The sequence below is a fragment of the Spermophilus citellus genome, assembly GCF_964194105.1.
Source record: "Spermophilus citellus genome assembly, chromosome: 3".
NCBI classification, from domain to species: domain Eukaryota; kingdom Metazoa; phylum Chordata; class Mammalia; order Rodentia; family Sciuridae; genus Spermophilus; species Spermophilus citellus.
The window spans coordinates 8,482,499-8,502,063 of NC_138184.1; the positions used below are offsets into that span (position 1 = coordinate 8,482,499).

Here is a 19,565-nt window from a genome sequence, read left to right on the forward strand (position 1 = left end):
GACCTGAAAAATGTGTGTCCTTTAGAAATGGAAAAAAATTGTTGCAGAGAGGCTATTGAAATAGCCACTTTTGTTTTGGTTTAGGATTTGTGTGTGTGTGTGTGTGTGTGTGTGTGTGTCACTGGGGATTGAGCCCAGGGTCCTGTGCATGCTAGCTTAGTACTCTACGACTAAACTATATCCTCATCCCTTTAAAAATTTTTTTTTGTGAGACAGGGGTTCCATAAATTGCTCACATCAGCCTTAAATTTGAGATCCTCCTGCCTTAGCCTCCCAAGTTGCTAGGATTATAAGCATGTACCACCATGTCCAGGTAAAGCCACAGTTCTTAATATCTGCCTCTGTTTTATTATTTATTTATTTTTGGTATTAAGGATTTAACCCAGGGGCACTTTACCATTGAGCCACACCCCCTGCCCTTTTTAGTTTTTAATTTGAGGCAAGGTCTCTCTAGGTTGCTTAGGGCCTCACTAAATTCCTGAGGCTGGCCTCAAATTTGTAATCTCCCTGCCTCAGCTTCCCAAGTAACCAGGATTATAAATTTGCACCATCATGACCAATTGTACTTTGTTTTATAAGAGGAAAAGATGGTAAATAATAATTAAAAATGGACTATCAAGAAGAAAGGGGGAGGGCTGGGGATGTGGCTCAAGCGGTGGCGCGCTCGCCTGGCGTGCGTGCGGCCCGGGTTCGATCCTCAGCACCACATACCAACAAGGATGTTGTGTCCGCCGAGAACTAAAAAATAAATATTAAAAATTCTAAAAAAAAAAAAAAAAGAAGAAAGGGGGAAAAGATGGAAAGATAAGAGCCTATTACCTCTAGATAGTAGCCTCAAGATAATTAGTCCCTGGGCTGGAGGTATGCCTTAGTGGCAGGCATGTTAAACTCCTGCTTAATATGCAAGAGTTTCCCAGCTTTGATCCCCAGCACTACAAAATATTTATTTATATAAATGAAATAATAAAATAAAAGATAGTAAGTGGTGGATGTAGCTCAATGGTTTAGCCCTTGCCTAGCATGTTCAAGGCCCTGGGTTTGCTCCCCAGTACACACACACACACACACACACACACTCTCTCTCTCTCAGGCAAATAGTCCCTTTTTTCTGTTTTTTCTTTACCTTTTCCTTTCATCGAGTACTGGTGATTGAACCCAAGGCCTTATACATGCTAGATGAGCACTCTTCCCTGAGCTACATCCCCACCCTTTTTTGTTTTATTTTGAGACAGGGTCTTCCTAAGTTGGCCAGACCAGCCTGGAACCTATGATTCTCCTCCCTCAAATTCCTGAGTAGCTAGAATTACAGGCTTTGACCACAGCACCTCACCCTATTTTTTTTTTTTTATAAGAATGGTTTGGAGCCAGGCATGTGGCTCATGTCTATAATCCCAGTAATTTCAGAGGCTGAGGTAGGAGGATTGAAAGGTCAAGGCCAGCTTCAGCAATTTAGTGAGACCCTGTCTCAAAATAAAAAATGAAAAGTTCTGGGGATGTAGTTTAGTGGGTTCCCCTGGGTCCAATTTCCAGTATCACACCCCCCACACACACACACAAAAAGACTATTATGATGGGATATCACACCTATGATCATGTGGCAACAATTAAGTACTTTTCCAGGTGAAATTAATGTCCCTAATCAAACGGGGAGACTATCCTGGAGGTGGCCTGACCTAACCAGGTGAGCTCCTTCAAAAAGGGTGAAGCAGAGATGAAGAGGAGCAAAGATACTTTCTCTGTTCTCTGTTGCTAGCTTTATTTTTTGGCCTGGGTCTCACTGAATTGCCCAGGCTGGTGTCTATGAGAAACAGGTAGCTGGGATTATAGGCACACCCTACCGCACCCAGCTTCTGTTGTTAGCTTTGATGAAATAAGCAGTCAAGAATTCCACAGCCACACAGAAATAAATAGCCAATAACCTGAGGGAAATTAGAAATATATCTCACTGTTTTCAGTCTCAAGATGAGAATATAGGACTGAGAGTATAGCTCATTGGTAGTAGCATGCTTGCCTGGCATGCAAGAGGTCCTGGAATCAATCACTGGCACTAGAAAAATTTTAAAAAGATGGGACTGTACCCTGGCCACATGTGATTTTAGCATTATGACATCCCTGAGCAGAGAACTTGGCTAAACCATGGTTACACTTCTAGCCTACAGAAACTGCAAAGTTTACTTTTTTCCCTCCAGTACTAGGGATTGAATCCAAGGTCTCAAGTACGCTAAGCAACTACTCTATCACACAGCCACATCTCCAGCCTAGTTGGTATTATTTTAAGCCACTAGTTTTGTGGCAAACATAGCTACTACAATCTGTAAATTATTGCTTTTCTTTCTAGAGGAGTATTTCAATAAATGAAGGTAACATAGTTTTTCCTTTAGAATTTGGATTTTTTTCCACTTAAGGTGTTTTCAAATCAAGTTCCTATGAATAATCTTTTATATTTCTCTTGATGAACATGAATTTTGTCATATAGGCCATACATAAGTTCAAATTCAGTGGAAAGGGCTGGGATGCAGCTCAGCAGCAAAATATTAGTCTCACATTCGCAAAGCCCTGGGTTCAATCCCCAGTTCCAAAAAAGACAAAAAAAAAAAAAAAAAAAAAAAGAAAGAAAGAAAAAAAAAGAACCCCACCAAATTCAGTGGAAAATTCCAAATTCTTTTTTCAAAATATATTGCTTTAAAAAAAAAAAAAAACAACTCATAGCTGAACATAGTGGTGCATGGTGGTGCAGCTACTCCTGAGGCTGAGGCAGGAGGACCACAAGTTGTAGGACAGCCTAAGGAACTTAGTGAGACTCTGTCTCAAAAAAGTAATAGGGTTTGGGGATGCAGCTCAGTGGTAAAGCACTATTGGGTACAATTTCTAGTACCAAAAATAATAACAATAGGACAACAAGAAGCTGTGGATGTAGCTCACTGGTAGAGTGCACAAGGACCTGGGTTCAATCCCCAGCCCCCACACTGCCCCTCCCCCTCCCCAAATTACAAGAACAGCAAGAAACAAAGAAAAATAATTTAGAGCCATCCTTCAGCTATCACAATAAATCCTAAGGTTTCAATGTCTGTATCTAAAAGTCAGTCCTGTTCATCTTGTGCCTTTCTCAGCTTCTGCTCCAGTGTGGCTGTGTCCTCAGCTCCGTGGGTTTAGTTGGCCCTGCTTCACGTGGGAAACACTGTGTGAGGCTAGGCGACAGGTAGGTGACAGGCACGCAGGAAGCTTTCGGGAGCTCCGGTGGGGAGTTCCGGTGGTGTGAGCTCCCGCCCCTCGGGTGGCCCTTTCAGTCCATCCCGCTGTCAGCACCGCAGGGCGCCGGGCCTCGACCCTCCTCCAACACCGCCCCCACCCGTAGCCCAGCGGAGGACTGGTTCGAAGTTTGACCGTGTCCTCGGGGCCCGTTTCTGTCTAGCCCTAACGCAGAATAGGCCTCAGGGCCGTGATGGGAATGGGGGAAATAGGATTTCTCCGCCGGCACGGATACAGAACGGAAGAAGCCCCCGGCCCCGCAGAGGAGTGGGCGGAAGTGACGTCGTAAGACGTGCCCCTCTCTTCCGCCGGCGGCGGCGCTTGTCAAAGACCTGCTTAGCCTGGTGGTGGTCGGTCCGCGTTTTCTTTGAGACGCTCGCGTGCAGCCGAGGGTCCGGGTGTGGGAATGAGGCGACACTGACAGGTCTGACCCCGGCTCCGAGGAGCCTCGGTGGAAAGGCCTTGCCCGCTCCTCTTCTGTCCGCCGGGGCCGCGAGTCCGGCCGCTGGTCCCCGGGAGGAGCGGGTTGGAAAGTGTCGTTATACTGCGTCGTCGGAGTGACCGCATTCACCCAGCTCCCCTCTTCAAAAGGCTCCAGGGAACCTTTCTCACTTATTTACCAGAAGGAATTTTTTTTTCCTGTCGAATCATAGATTCTGGCCCCGCGTCCTCCGTCCTCAAGGACCTAGCGATCCCACACGTTCTGGTGAGCCCTGGGTGAAAGGCGGTCAGAAGGGGGGGGGGGTCTTCCTTTTCTTATGCAAACAAATATTTCACCTGAGAACTTGACTTTGTCTTTGCGAGCCTGTGTTCATTTTTGCCACATGATGTTAAGGTGGGAAGATACAGATACTGTCTTAGGCGCGTTTCCCTGGGTGACTACCGCAAGCGGTTGTAGACCGCGGGTCTTTCTACTAAAGGATACCAGCCGCTCTCTTTATCTGACGTTTTGGGTCTGTACATCCCTACAGAGCTTAAAAACCAGGACCTACAAGGAGAAAGGATGGAGATTTTATTACACTGCACCCCCACCTCCCACCCCTGTTTTTTCTTTTGTGTGCTTGAGATGGAACCCAGGCCCTTGTGAATGCTAGGCAAGAGCTTTACCGATAGGTTTAATCTCCAACCCACAACTAATCGAATTGACCTTTAACAGGGTAAATTCTTAAACATACTCATAATTTAAACACCTAGAATTGGTAAGAGGGGAGAGTATATTGAGAAGGATTGATGTTTACATTGAGAACAAGACAAGAGCAGGATTTGATGGTTAGATCATCGAGGTAGAGTAAGAAGATTTTAGGAGATGGAAACTTCATGAACAAAATCCCAGAGCAATTGAGAGCCTAGAGCAGTTCCTGAACTGAGGAAAGGGAGTTGGCTAAAGCTGCACAGAGAGGGAGAGTGCTGGAAGAAGACTGGAGTGAGATAGGACCAGAAAAATGACTGGGTTAGGGGCCTTATGAAATGGTTTAAGCAGGGAAGTGATTTGAATATATATTTGACTATAATGTAATTCAAGGACTTCCTAGTTTGAGAATGGAGTTCAGGAAATGAAAGAGTGAAGGTAGAGTCAAGATAGCAGCTTACGATGAATAAGTTTTAAATATGATTGTAGTAACATACTTAGATGATTGTTACAGAACAGAAAATAATAAAATAATTTGCAAAGTTGTTTTGTTTTTTTATTTGAGATGGGTTCTTAGCATAGGCTGGGCTAAAGTGATATTTCTACCTCAGCCTCCCAAGTAGCTACAGGTGTGTACCACTGCAACTGACTTTTTTCTTTTCTGTACTGAGGATTGAACCCATTGCTTTAACATTGAACCACATCCCAGCCCTTTTTATTTTTTTATTTAGAGACAGAGTTTCACTAAATTGCTTAGGACCTCACTAAGTTGCTAAAGCTTACCTCAAACTTGCCATCCTCCTGCCTCCACCTTCCAAGTCGCTGTGATACAGCCAAGCACCACCACACCCAGCCTATTTGCAAGTTTTAAATAAGGTGAAATTGCCAGACTCTTTTTATCCTTTCATCTCTTCATGCACTCTTCATGCATAGTGTGTGGATGATTGATCAAGGGAAAATGAAAAAGTTCATCCAGCTCTTGGAAAATTGCAAACTGAAGGAGGACACAAGCATTTAACCAAGGAAATAAATATTTTGGAAGTAAAGCACAATATTATTTTGTTGTTTATTTGTATGGGAGTTGGTGAAAGTAAGGAGAGTGCTAAGCAAACAGAACTAAACAACTATACACATTGTAGAATTAGTCATGCTGAAAAGGAATGGAATATCAGGTAACAGAAGCCTATTATAAATTAGCTGTTGAGATTTCTAGGGTGAAAGGAATACATCAAGTATTACTGGCAGTTTTCACACTAGTGCTCTTTTTTTGGGAAAAAAAAAAAAGCTAGAGGAGGAGTCTGATCTCCAATTCATAACTGACAGAAAAAAATTAATACTGTATGTTGAAATGCAACATATAATAGGAGAAATTATGAATGTTGGGTTTTTGTTTTGACTTTTTTATTTTTGTTTTAAGAACTGAGAGTTGAATCCAAGGGCACTCCACCACTGAGCTACATCCTCAGCCCTTTATTGTTTATTTTTTTATTTTGAGACAGGGTGTCACTAAATTTCCTGGTCTCAAACTTGCCATCTTCCTGCCTCGGCCTTCCAAGACTCTGGAATTACAGGCATGTGCCACCATGCCCAGCCAAATTAGAGAAGCCATGGCTTGAGCAATGGTGCATGCCTGAAATCCCAGCAACATATGGAAGGCTAATGTAGGGGAATCACAAGTTTGAGGCCACCCTGGGGAATTTAGTGAGACCCTGTCTCAAAATAAAAAAATAAAAAAATAAAAAAAAAACTGGACATATAGCTCAGTGGTACAGCACCCCTGGATTCATTTTTACCTTAGTACTGCAATAAAAATAAAAACTCCATTTTAACCTGGGTTTTTTCCCTCCAGTGCTAGAGTGGCCCTGAGTTCAATCCCCAGTACTCCCCCCCAAAAAAAATCCAGTTCAGCAAATGGACCTCTAAATAGGTTTCTATGTTGCTCCATGGTTTTACCTGTCTTTATACATTTTCCATCTTTCCTCCATCCTATATGGGCTGGAGGACAGATCAAGTGTATATACTTTCCTGTGAACTGTTAACTGTGAATTTTCCCATGGGCCAGGTAGCTGCCCTTTTAATTATGGGACCTATTGGAGTCTAAGCTATCTAAAATCCAAAAATCCAGCCAGGCATGGTGGTGCATGCCTATAATCCCAGCAGCTGAAGTAGGAGGATCGAGAGTTCAAATCAAGCCTTAGCAATTTAGTGAGGCCCCTAAGCAACTGAACAATACCCTGTATCTAAATAAAATATTAAAAAAGGGCTGGGGATGTGGCTTAGTAGTTAGCACCCTGGGTTCAATCCCTAGTGTCAAAAATAAAATAAAATCCAAAATTCCTGTCAGGTACAGCTGTACACTGTTCTGTTGTTTGTTGGTCTTATTATATTTGTGTAAGTACTTTTATTGATTTAAAATATAGAGGCTCATACACACACCACATAAACCACACTTCTCCCAAACATGATAAAAATTGATACCCACATCAGTCTATGTGGGTATAAACAGGGAAAGAACACTACATTCTGATATCCCACACAACATCAGCCTGACCCAGAATTTCACTGTTGGTGACATATCACTTTAGAGGAAATCACTCCATTTGCTAATATCTTGCCATTGAAGATGATTTCATCCCTGTAACAGGTTTTCCTTTAATTCAGTAGAACTTTCACCTTGGGGTTGCTCATGGGCAGTCTCACCAAAGGTACAAATTGGACATGGGACATTTCTGCTATTTATTTACTTTAGATACTGGGAATTGAACCCAGGGGTACTCTAGCATTAAGCTGCACCCACAGCCCTTTCTTAAAATCTTGAGACAGAATCTTGCAAAGTTACCTGGACTGACAATCCTCCTGTCTCCTAAATTGCTGGGATTATAGGCACACACAACTGTGTTGACTCTTCCTTTCATTTAGATTCTCTTATGTTGTTCCTGAGCTTGCTGGTTGGTCCATCATCCTAGTAAACTCTTTGCTCTCTGTCAAAATGCACTACACTCCATGCCTATAGGGAAATCTGCTATTAGTGTTTTAATTTGGAATGTCCCCTAAACCCTCATGTGTTGAAGGTAATGCAGTATTATTCAGAGGTAAGGCTTTTAGAAAATGATTGGATCATGAAGGCACAAGCCCCCTCAGTGGATTAATTCATTTGATAGATTAATAATTTGAAAGGATAACTGGTTGGTAACTGTCGTCAGGTGGAGCATGGTTGGACTAAGTAAGTCCTGAAGGGTGTGCCCTTAGGGACTGTCTCTAATTCTTGGTGTCTCTCTCTCAGAATAACTTTAAAATATGATTGTGGTAACATAGACTTTGATCAGTGTTGTGATCAAAGTGATTTTGATCAAAATTATTTCATTCATTTTCCTAGATTAAAAACTTGTTTTTTTCGAGAGAAAATTTAATATTTATTTTTCAGTTTTTGGTGGACGCAACATCTTTATTTTATTTTATGTGGTGCTGAGGATCGAACCCAGCGTCCCACACAGGCCAGGCAAGCGCGTTACCACTTGAGCCACATCCCCAGCCCGATTAAAAACTTTTAAAATTAAAAACTTTATTAAATTGTATTCAGAGTGAGGAGTGAGGATTCCCATGATGTCCATACACAAGTCATGGGAAGTCCTAATTAATCCTTTTCCTTTCCTCCACTATCTTGTCTCATTTTTCTAAGTGGGCTTCTAGGCAAAAGCCATGCAACTCCAGGTTTCCAGGAACTGGAAGTACCCAGGCCCTCATTGTGGTCTTGGAACTCAGGCCTGAAGCTCTTCCTTTCCTCTGCCATGATGTGTTGGAGTGGCATCTTTCTGTCCTGGAGTCACAGTCTGCTGTTGGGACTCTCAAACCCAGATCCTGGATGAACTAGATAGTTTCCAAATAGCATCTGTCAATCCCCCCATCCTTGCTGCGCCCAGTTCAAGGTCAGAGAGGTAGGATGTCCTATTGTTGCAAAATCTTCATGTTCAGGCTTCCTGAGTGACCTGAAAGATACTATCATATCCATTGCCCTTTCTTCCAATCTCTGAATCTCACTGTTAACATCTGAGCAAGGCCCTAGGGGGTAGATTTGCTGAATGGCCCATGGGCTGTCTGCTCTGTTTCCCTCTCCCCACTCAGCTTCTTTGCATGTCATGGATTTCTTCAGGGTTCCCCTTGGAACCTCAGCCTATCCTCTGAGGAACCCACTGTTGCCAAGCCAGAATTCTAAGAGGAAACGTCTTCTACCATCCCTAAGACTTGCCCAGAGGATGTTTGTTGCCAGGGAAGATGTTTTAGGTTGCTCTTTTCCCGCAAGCTCACAGACAAGGTGGGTGTTCATCTGTAGAGGAGGAGGGAGATGATCTCAAGAGCTACTCTTGAGATCCTGGCCAGCTCCCTGCTTTAGCTGGAGAAACGACCCTGCATTCTCAAGGCTCTGGTTTAGAGCCGAGGAATGTAACTACATATGATATAGGTAGAACACAGGCTCTCTGGATGCTTGTTTAATAAGGGAGGGGTATCGAGTTTGAGAAGTGGCATCAGACAGTGAAGAAACAAGAAATTGTCCTTCTCATGAGGTACATTAAATGGTTGGCTCACTTTTTTGTGAGGGGAGGTAAAGCCAGTACTGGTGATTATACCTGGGGCACTTAACCAGTGAGCAACATCCCCAGCCATTTATTAAATATTTTTTATGGGGCTGGGGATGTGGCTCAGGCGGTAGCGCACTCACCTGGCATGCGTGCGGCCCGGGTTCAATCCTCAGCACCACATACAAAGAAAGTTGTTGTGTCCGCCGAGAACTAAAAAAAATAAATAAATATTAAAATTCTCTCTATCTCTCTCTCTCTTTCTCTCATCTCTCTCTCTTAAAAAATATTTTTTATATTGAGACAAGGTCTCAATTTCATAGGGCCTCACCAAGTTTCTATGGCTGGCCTTGAACTTGAAATCCTCCTGCCTCCTCCTTCTGTGTCACTGGGATTACAGGTATATGCCATCATTCCTAGCAATCCACTTTCATTTTAACAGTATATACAGAAGATCAGAATCTGGCTCCCCAATTACTGGTTTAGGGATCTTGAACAAACCACTTGAAACCTGCACTCAGTTTTCTTCACAGCTATATGATGAAGCTGGCAACCCTGTGATGAAGAAAGGGTAGCAAAAATCAGGGGAGATGGCCTTTCCTATGCCTCTGCCCTTGGTAAGATGTAAAGAACTATTCAGCTGGAAGGGGAGATAGTTCCTGGATACTGGGAACCCTCAGGTCCTCTTTTTCCAGCAAGAGAGACTAAGTATCCCAAGTTTGCACATCAGTCTCTGTTCACAGTGACATCTGGGCTGATGAATAAGGCCTTCTTGATAGGGTTCCTTCCTAGTCTTCTTCCCTCCCCCATCTTCGGGTTTTCACTTTAGGGGAAAAGAAATTTTATAGGTCCCAGGATAATTCTGAATGTGAATGAGGGCTCTGGGCTATTGATTCCTAAGAAAGGATATTTCTGCTGGGAGAAACCTTCCTCAGTGCATAGCCATTTAAGAATGCTGACAAATTTGTGTTCACCAAACCTCCTGCAGTCTGCAATAGAGGCACCTAGGCCAGCCCATTCAAGAGTTTTGACCAACTTAACATTGCTAGAACCTAGTCTTTTCTTTATCTCTTATTTTACTGTAGGATATGGCATGTTTAATGAATTCTTGAGTATTTGATCAAAGCATAGTGAAAAAAAATTCATCCTAAAGCTATTCTTAGGGAACTTGTAACCTAGTGAAGTAGATTGTCATCTAACTACACAAATAAATGTATAAGTCCAAATTGATTGAATGTTCTGAAAGTGAAGTAGAGGTCAGTGTGATTTTTCTCTATCTTTACAAGGCAATAGGAAAAGGTAAGAACAGAGAGGGATTTTTAAGCAGAGACTGAAAAACAAAAAGGTAACATTGAAAGGGAGGGGAGTACAAGGAGGGGAAAAGTGTCTTGTGAGTTGACTGAGTTCTTTCTTTTCTTTTTTTTTTCTTTTCTTTCGTTCTTATACTGGGGATTGAACTCGGGGGACACTTAACCACTGAGTCACATCCCCAGCCCTTTTATGTGTTTTATTTAGAGACAGGGTCTCACTGAGTTGCTTAGACCCTCACTAAGTTGCTGAGTCTGGCTTTGAATTCATGATGCTCCTCCCTCAGCCTTCTTCAAGGGTTTCTCCCTTCAAGACTTCTTTTCTATTGCTGGGTTAAAAAAAAAAAAAAAACTAAAGAAAGGATCTTTAATATGTTACTGACAGGAAAAATAAGTGATATTTATTCCAGTGCCATAAATCAAGGGAAAATAGAAGAAAACATGAAAGAAAAAATAAAAATAGAAGAAAACATTGGAAATTTGTGAAATGAAATTCAAGGAGTTCATCAGAATCAGGCTGAACACTGGTAAGTTCTCCTTAAAAAGCCTCTTATATTAATTATCAATCTCAGTAAATATTTGTATTCACAAACACAGTGTCAAATACTGTTTGAGTGGATAGCTGAAGTTCAACCTTCTACCCAAACTCTACCTCTGATCTCCTGAAGGGATGTTCTGAGGTGGTGGGCGTAATAAGATGGCTGATTGTAGGAACATGCTCCCTTTGTTGTACTTCTTTATACTGAAACATTTTCCTTGAGTAGACCCCATACTTATGAATGCTGCTGCTACTTATGAACTATTTGCAAGTGTGTAGATGGTGGTGCCAACAGAAGCATAACTAGCAGAAAGACAGTTGGTATGACCTCATGTTTATAGATGGTTGTTAAGTGCCACATACTTGGTTTATACTGCTCTGGATTTTGGCCATTCCTGTTATAATCAAGGAACTCATCTCAGTGATGGCCTGGCACAGTATAACCACAGAGCTTTTCAGGGATGGAGGGTCTTCATTCACTAACCTATTTTTTTTACTACCTTCATGAAGAGAATGTCTTCTGGGTTCTTAACATCAATTGGTGAAGGGGAGCCATTTTCACATATAAATATAGTACAATCACATATAAATTCAGTACAATCTTCCTTTATCTCTAGGATTCCTTCTCTTTTATTATGCCAGGAAATCTCTTGCATTATCCATCTCACTAACCTTAAGATCACCATTGAGTGCAGGTTTATCATCTAATTAAACTATTATTTAACTATTAGCTAATAGTCTATTAAGTGGCCCCACATCAATGAATATATGGCCCTATTTAGTTTTACCTTCCACTTATACTTGTTTTGTGATTTTCCTCTGATATTATTTCCAGATTGGGATTATTTTGTTGTGTGAGCTTTTCTTCTTACATTATATTATATATCTATATCCCTGGATTGTTACTGGTTTTTACTCTAGTGACAACAGCAGATCATGGTTTATCTTGAAAATGTACATTTCTTTCCAAGATCTCAGGCCCAGTTGAGATTATCACAGGGTTTTCATTGAGAGTAGGTTGCCTCTTTAGATACCAAGGACAACCTACCTGCCTGGTTAGTGGGTCTCAGACTGTCTTGGGGGTTTAAGATTGACTTTTCTCAAGGTCCAACAACATGTCTCCATTCCAAGTTTCAGATTCTTATTCTACCTGATTGAATTGCAAATTTTTAAAATTTAGCAGTTTCTCCATGCCAAACATTCACACCAACAAGCCATATAATCTCCCTCATGACATTTATCACCATGGAGAAATAAAGTCACATCTTTCTGAAATTTCTCTACCTATAAAATGAGAGTTTTATAGTTTTCCTGGTGGGCAGCATGGCTCACCATCCATTTTATGGCTCTAGGTGATTCAGGATACTCTAGCATTGTATGGTAGAAACATGTATGTGAATTTTACTGAATATGCAATTTTATGGGAATTTCATTTTAGAATGGAGTGACTTCTAGTCATGCAAGTGTACAAATTATGGTCAGCTCTGGATTACCATGCTTTCTCTCTTTTCCAGGAGTTCTTTCTAGGGACTCACTCCGCCTTCATGAAGAAAAGATAGAGACATCAAGGATGTTGACTGACTACCTGACACACTATTATCAGGTATGCAGAAGCAGTGTCCCCCATAATGACATACCTGCTCCAACATGTAGACACATTTCCTTTTAGGCAGATTTGTCTCCACACCTTCTTCAGTGAGGTCAACAGAGCCTCACTGAAGAGCTGAGTCCCCAGTTAGTTTTCTCCAGGAAATGGAGCTTCTCATATTAGCAAGGTGTTACCTTGAAAATCTCCCTCATTGTTCAGTGATTAGCAACTGATCAAGACACTCCAAGTTCTGAGTGCATGTTTGTTTGCTCTGACAGATGATAGGAAGAAGAAAATGTGTTCTTCTTCTAAAGACTTATTCATTCACACTGATTATGAAGCATATACAGTGCCCTCAGGTACTTCAGAAGAAAAAAGTAAGATGAGAACAGCTTCCAGGCAGGTTGTAGTGAGATCAATTCATGTGTCAGAAGGGCCATTAAAGCCACATGACCAGAGGTGATCAGCCTTAAAGTGAGGTGGATAGAGAGAAGAGTTCCCAGGACCACTGAACCCTTGGTAGACAATGGAAGCCCTCAGATCCCTGTGTAGGCACTGGTCTCACTTCCTCATTCTCTTGTGAACATCAGTGGAGATGTTTCTATTGTACTTGTTACTCAGGTTGGCATGTGTGTAATGACATTGTGTATACAAAGTGCTAAAAGGTTCAATCATTTAGGAAGTAAAATGAAATGAAGAAGTATCCTTATTGGTAAAAAAAAAAAAAAATCCCAATGATTCTGAAACAATAATACATCAGATTCATCTGGAGGGCTTATTGAAAGATGCACAAGAGCCAGGTGCGGTAGCTCACACCTGTCATTTTAGCACCTCAGAAGGCTGAGGCTGGAGGATCATGAGTTCAAAGCCATATTATTGTATATATAATTTATGACTTAATGACTGTTTTTTTTTTTTCAAGAACTTGGTGACCTTTGAGGATGTGGCTGTGAACTTCACCCAAGAGGAGTGGATTCTATTGGATCAAACGCACAGAGACCTATACAGAGATGTGATGTTGGAGAACTACCAGAACCTGGCCTCAGTAGGTAAGACTGACATCATTCCTTGTAGCTTAGGGAAGATGGGTGTTCTGTACTTGCTGTGCTGCAGCATCAGTGATGTCAACTCTGACTATGTTGGAAAATAACAGGGGCATAGTCTCTGCTTAATACATTATAATCTAATGTTATGGTTCTCAAAATGTGAGCCAAGATGAACATATCACCATGACGTTTTTAGAAATATGTTAGTAGTCTCCTTTGACATACAATTATGTCATTGGGTAGATCCTTGTTGTGCTTTTTTTTTTTTTTTTTTTTAAACCAAGGATTGAATACAGGGGATCTTAACCATTGAGCCACATCCTCAGCCATTTTATTTTTTATTTTGAGACAGGAACTCACTAAGTTGCTTATGGCCTCACTAAGTTGATGAGGATGGCTTTGACTCACAATCCTCCAGCCTCAGCCTTTTGAGGGGCTGGAACAGGCTCAGTGAGCTACTGTGCCTGATTCTCATGCATCTTCTTTTTTTTTTTTAGTTGTAGATGTACACAATACCCTTATTTTATTTATCTATCTATCTATCTATTTATTTTTATGTGGTGCTGAGGATTGAACCCAGTGCCTCACACATGCTAGTAGCTCAGTATGTATGAGACCCTGGGTTCAGTCCTACCACTGAGCCATAACTCCAGTCCTTGTGCATCTTTTTTTTTTTTTTTTTTTTTTGGTGCTGGGGATTGAACCCAGGGCCTTGTGCATGCAAGGGCACTCTACCAACTGAGCCATACCCCAGCCCTCGTATTTTTTATAAACTTTTTAATAAACCCTCTGGATGAATCTGATGTATCGTTTCAGAATCATTTGGATAGTTTTTTACCAATAAGAATAAAGCTCTCTTCATTTCACTTCCTAAATGATTGAAACTTTTAGCCCTTTGTATACATAATCATTAATTTGAGTTTCAGGGGTCAGGTATAACCAGTGTTTTGGGAGCACAAAGGTACTACTTGCATTTTTAACCCCTCTGAAATAATTTAACTGTTTTAATTAGAAGCAACATTCCTGAATAATGTGAAGATTTATGATCTCTTGCATCAGTTTCTTCTATTAGTGCATTTTTCCCCATGTACAGGTTGTCAGCTCATCAAACCTAGTCTGATCTCTTGGTTGGAAAAAGAAACAGATTTGTGGGCAGTGCAGAGAGGAGATCTCCAAGGTGAGTGTGAAGGAAACTGTTTAAGATGCACTTGATTTCAGAATGTTGAGGTCATATATCTGAGAATATCTTCAGCTTCCCATCTTCATCTACTTTTTGTCTACTCAGATTTTCTTATAATTTCACAAAAAAACCTACTCTATTTCTTCTTGAAGTATATAATTTTGATGTATGCTGTGTGTCTAGATGTTGATAGTTTTTTTTAAGAGAGAGAGAGAGAATTTTAATATTTATTTTTTCAGTTTTCGGCAGACACAACATCTTTGTTTGTATGTGGTGTGAGGATCGAACCCAGGCCACACGCATGCCAGGCGAGTGCGCTACTGCTTGAGCCACATCCCCAGCCCTAGATCTTGGATATTTTCTATACCTGATAGTATTCATCTTGGGACTGGGAGAATAGCTCAGTATATATGAGACCATGGGCACCACCAAACACACACACACACACACACACACACACACACATTCATTCTGTTTACCATTTGCTTTAATTTTCAAGGAATCAATTTGTAATAAACTATTTAAAATTATTTGCATCCATAGCTTTGAAAAATTTTTAATCAAGTTAAAATTCCCAACTTTTCTTTTTTTAAATTTTAAAATTTTTGTTTTGTTTTTTGTGCTACTGGGGTGGTACATACCCAGGACCTTGCACATGTGAGGCAACACTCTACCACTAAGCTATATCCCCAGCCCTTTTTATTTGTTTTGAGATATGGTCTCACTTAGTTGCCCAGGATGGACTTGATCCTCCTGCCTTAGCTTCCTGAGTAACTAGAATTACAAGTATGAGCTATTGGGCCTTACTTAAGTTTTCAAATTTTTAAGCTAGTTTAATTTAAAAATAAATAAAAATCATTTCTATCTTTCTGGGGATGTAGTTCAATGATAAAGTGCTTGCCTGGCCTGGATTCAATGCCTCATACTGAAAGGAAAACACACACAAATAAAAGGAAGAAAAGAAAGAAAAAAAAAGAGTCAGCTTTAATGTTGTGTATGTGTGTGTGTTTTGCTGGGGATGGAACCCAGGGCTTCATGCATTCTAACTAAGCACTTTACCATTGAGCTATATACCCAGTTGTATTATTTGTAACTCCTTCAGTATGCCATTTCTTTCTCCAATTGTTAATTTTGTTTTTCTGTCTATTTTCAGAATGTGAAATGAGACTTAGTACCAGTGAGTCCATGCTTAAGCAGGAGTTTTTGAGGGGACAAACCTGCATTGGGATACAAATGGTAAGTTTAACAGGGGATGTCTCTTATTTTCTGTATTCATAGAAGATTACAAATTCCATTTTAGAAAATCAGTCCAAATGAGAGAGGCATGAGAAAAGTAGCATTCACCCAAGAGAGAGAAATGTCTGGAGAGATATTCTGAATATAATGAATTTAAGAGTGCCCTAAATGTCTCATGAAACCTGTTGATTTAGAGTTTACAGTATACATCCTTCTTAACAGTCTAAGATTAGAGAATGGCACAGGATTCTGGCAGTATTTTACTACTGCTCAATTAGAAAGAAAACATGATAAACTGAGTATGGTAGTGCACACCTGTATTTCCAATACTTAAATGATTAAAGCAGGAAGATTTCAAGTTCCAGGCCAGCCTGGTCAACTTAGCAAGACTCTTTCAAAATAAAATTAAAGGATTTGGGTTGAGAATGTAGTTCAATTTTGGAGTGCTTACCAACTATATGCAAAACCCTGGGTTCCGTCCCCCACTCCCCCCCCCCGCCAAAAAAAGACAGGAACTATATAAATGTAACACAATGGGGGAGAATCATTATCATCCTCAAAATGATATACTTTAATCAGTATTTGTCCACATATCAACAGGGAAGAAGCAATAGTGTTGGTGAACTCTATGACTATAACCAACCTGAAGAAGTCTGTCATGAACATTCATTTTTCAAGACACACATGAGAGTTCAAAATGTAGGGAGAAGTTATGATTGTGATCAGTATGGAAAAGATTTCCTTACTCTGCACATGAAAACTTCTATTGGAGATAAACTTACTGAGTTTAATGAATGTGGAAAAACCCTCAGCCCAACTCCAAATGTTGTGTATAAGAGAACATGCACACAAGAGAAACCCTTTGATTGTAGTGACTATGGGAAGGCCTTCATGAATCAGTCATACCTTCAGGCCCTTATGGGAACTCACAGTGAAGAAAAACTCTGTGAATGGAATGAATATGGGAGCAGTTTTATTATATCCACAAACCTTGCTATGCATATAGAAAGTCTCAATGTAAAAAATCCCTATAGATGTAAGGAATGTGGAAAAAGTTTTAGATATCCTGCTTACCTTAATAAGCACATGCGAACCCACACTGGAGAAAAACCCTATAAATGTTCAGAATGTGGGAAAGCTTTCGCTCAGTATTGGGGCCTTTCTCAACATGTACGAATTCACAGTGAAGAAAAGCCCTATGAATGTAAGGAATGTGGGAAGTCTTTCACTGTTTCTTCATACCTAACTAAACATGTAAGAATTCATAATGAAGAAAAACCCTATGAATGTAAGGAATGTAGAAAATCCTTTGGAAATCCTTCATACCTTAAAAAACACATTCAAATTCATACAGGACTAAAACCGTATAAATGTAATGAATGTGGAAAAGCCTTCACTCAATCCTCAGGCCTTACTAAACATGTACGATCTCACAGTGGAGAGAAGCCCTATGAATGTAAGGAATGTGGGAAAGCCTTCACCACGTCCACTTGCCTCATTGCACATATAAGAACTCACACTGGAGAGAAGCCCTTTGTTTGTAAAGAATGTGGGAAAGCCTTTGCTAGATCTTTTTGCCTTATTGAACATATAAGAACTCATGTTGGAGAGAAACCCTATAAATGTGAAGAATGTGGGAAAGCCTATACTGCTTCTTCAGACCTAAACAGACATGTAAGAATTCATACTGGAGAACATCCCTATAAATGTAAGGAATGTGGGAAAACCTTTGCTTATTACTCAAATCTTTCTGTACATCAAAGGACTCACACAGGAGAGAAACCTTATGAATGTAAGATATGTGGGAAAGTCTTTACATATTCCTCAAGTCGCAATAATCACATACGAACTCACAAAGTCCAATAACTATAGATATATAAGGAAGGTGGGAATGTTTGTTTTCTACATACCTTAATAGTCATATGTTATTCCACAGTGGTGGAAAACTATGAATGTAAACAATGTGACAAAGCCTTCAGTTACTCTGATTTCTTTTTAGTACAGGAACAATGTCTCACTGGAGAGAAACCCAATGAATGTAAGGAGTAAGCCAACTCCTGATTTTGAGAATTCAGAAGTTCATTTGCAAAATATTTTGTACTTGCAATTACATATCATCAGTAAGATGTACATTTTATTGTCCTTGGTTAGTGATACTATGTTTGATACTTGCTTAAAATATTGACCATCAGAGAACTCTATTTTAAATATAGACTTTTCCTTGTGAATAAGAAAGTGATTTGTAGGTTGCTATTTTGATATTCAGAGCATATTATCCCCCAATAAGCATATTATCCCCCAATAACCTTGTTTATTTTTTGAGCAGCCAAGAGTCACCTGCAGTGAATAAAGTTCTCAATTTTTTTTAAACGTGTGGTGGTTTATTTTCAAGGCAAGTTTTTAAGATGGGATATCTAGGTAAAAGTATATATTTTTAATTTCATCATACATGAATGTTTTTCTTTCCACATATGTTGTGCCATAGGCAATTTCTGAATCAACTTTTATTTAATTTTTAATATTTATTTTTTAGTTATAGGTGGACACAATATCTTTATTTTATATTTATGTGGTGCTGAGGATTGGACATACTGCCTCACACATGCCAGGCCAGCACTCTACCTCTGAGCTACAACCCTAGCCCCCTGAATCAAATTTTTAAAAATTTGTTTAAAGACTATTCTTTAATAAGGAACAGATTTTAGTTTAATTGCTAGGTATTCATTTACAAAAGGAAAATCAATGTCCTCTTCACTTTTGTTTCTCAATGCTGGGGATCAAACCCAAGGCCTCATACAGGCCAAGGCAAGTGCTCTGCTCTACCACCACACCATCCACAGCCCTTCTCTTCACTTTTATCCTAAGGAAGAATACTCAACTGACTGACTTTAGCCCTAATTTTACATGTGACCCTAAACCTGTGTTTACTATTTCTCTAAATATTGTCAATGTGTCCTCTTATTGATGATAATCCTTGGGACACTGATAATCTTGCCACCACCATTGAGCTCTGTAGGCCAAAGTATTTTTATTACTAGTATGTTCCACCTGCCCAAGACATCTGATGTGGCCTTATGGTCTTTGATGGTTAAGGGCTATTCACTTGATTTCTGCTAATATGGGTTCTCATCAGCAGCACTGAAATTGGGGAAAATATCTCAGTCATACCTGAAAGGAGTGTAAACACAGAGCTTTTCAAGGATAGAAGTTCTCCCATCACTGATCTGTTTCTGAATACCTTTATGAAGACAATGCCTTCTGAGTTCTCCATATAGGCTAATTAAGGAGGGCAGCGCTGATCACATAATAAATTTAGGAGCTGGAAATGTCTGTAATCCCAGTAACTAGGGAAACCTAGTTGCAGTGCATGACTGTAATCCCAATAACTAGGGAAACCAAGGCAGGAGAATCTCAAGTTCAAGACCAGCCTCAGCAATTTAACAAGACCCTGTCTCAAACTTAAAAAAAAAATTTAAATGGCTGGTGATGCAACTCAGTGAAAAAGCACACCTGAGTTCAATTCCCAGTACCACCAAAAAGAAAAAAATTCAGTACAACATTCCTATACCTCTAGGATACTTTCCTTCATATTATGCCAGGGAATCCCTTTGGCATATCACCCCCACTCACTGTAGGTCACCACTGAGTTTTAAGTTCAAGTCATCCAAACAATTTAACTGTTAAAGGCAGCACCCAGGTCCATGAGCTTATATATGAA

At 40.2% G+C, this 19,565-nt stretch overlaps 1 protein-coding gene across 2 annotated transcripts; it reads left to right on the top strand.

Moving 5' to 3' along the window:
* The first annotated feature begins 3,818 nt into the window (after window positions 1-3,818).
* On the top strand, window positions 3,819-18,209 carry LOC308645898 (uncharacterized protein). 2 transcript variants are annotated; one of them, XM_081288346.1, is made up of 7 exons: window positions 3,819-3,955; window positions 10,645-10,786; window positions 12,312-12,400; window positions 13,308-13,434; window positions 14,525-14,608; window positions 15,765-15,847; window positions 16,448-18,209. In XM_081288346.1, exons 2-7 carry the CDS (start codon window positions 10,747-10,749, stop codon window positions 17,711-17,713), a joined length of 1,689 nt encoding a protein of 562 aa, XP_081144472.1. In that variant the 5' UTR covers window positions 3,819-3,955; window positions 10,645-10,746; the 3' UTR covers window positions 17,714-18,209. The 2 variants fall into 2 exon arrangements, with proteins under 2 accessions (XP_081144472.1, XP_081144473.1); XM_081288347.1 differs by lacking the exon at window positions 10,645-10,786 and having other exon boundaries at window positions 3,835-3,955; window positions 16,448-18,208.
* The last annotated feature ends 1,356 nt before the right edge of the window (window positions 18,210-19,565 follow it).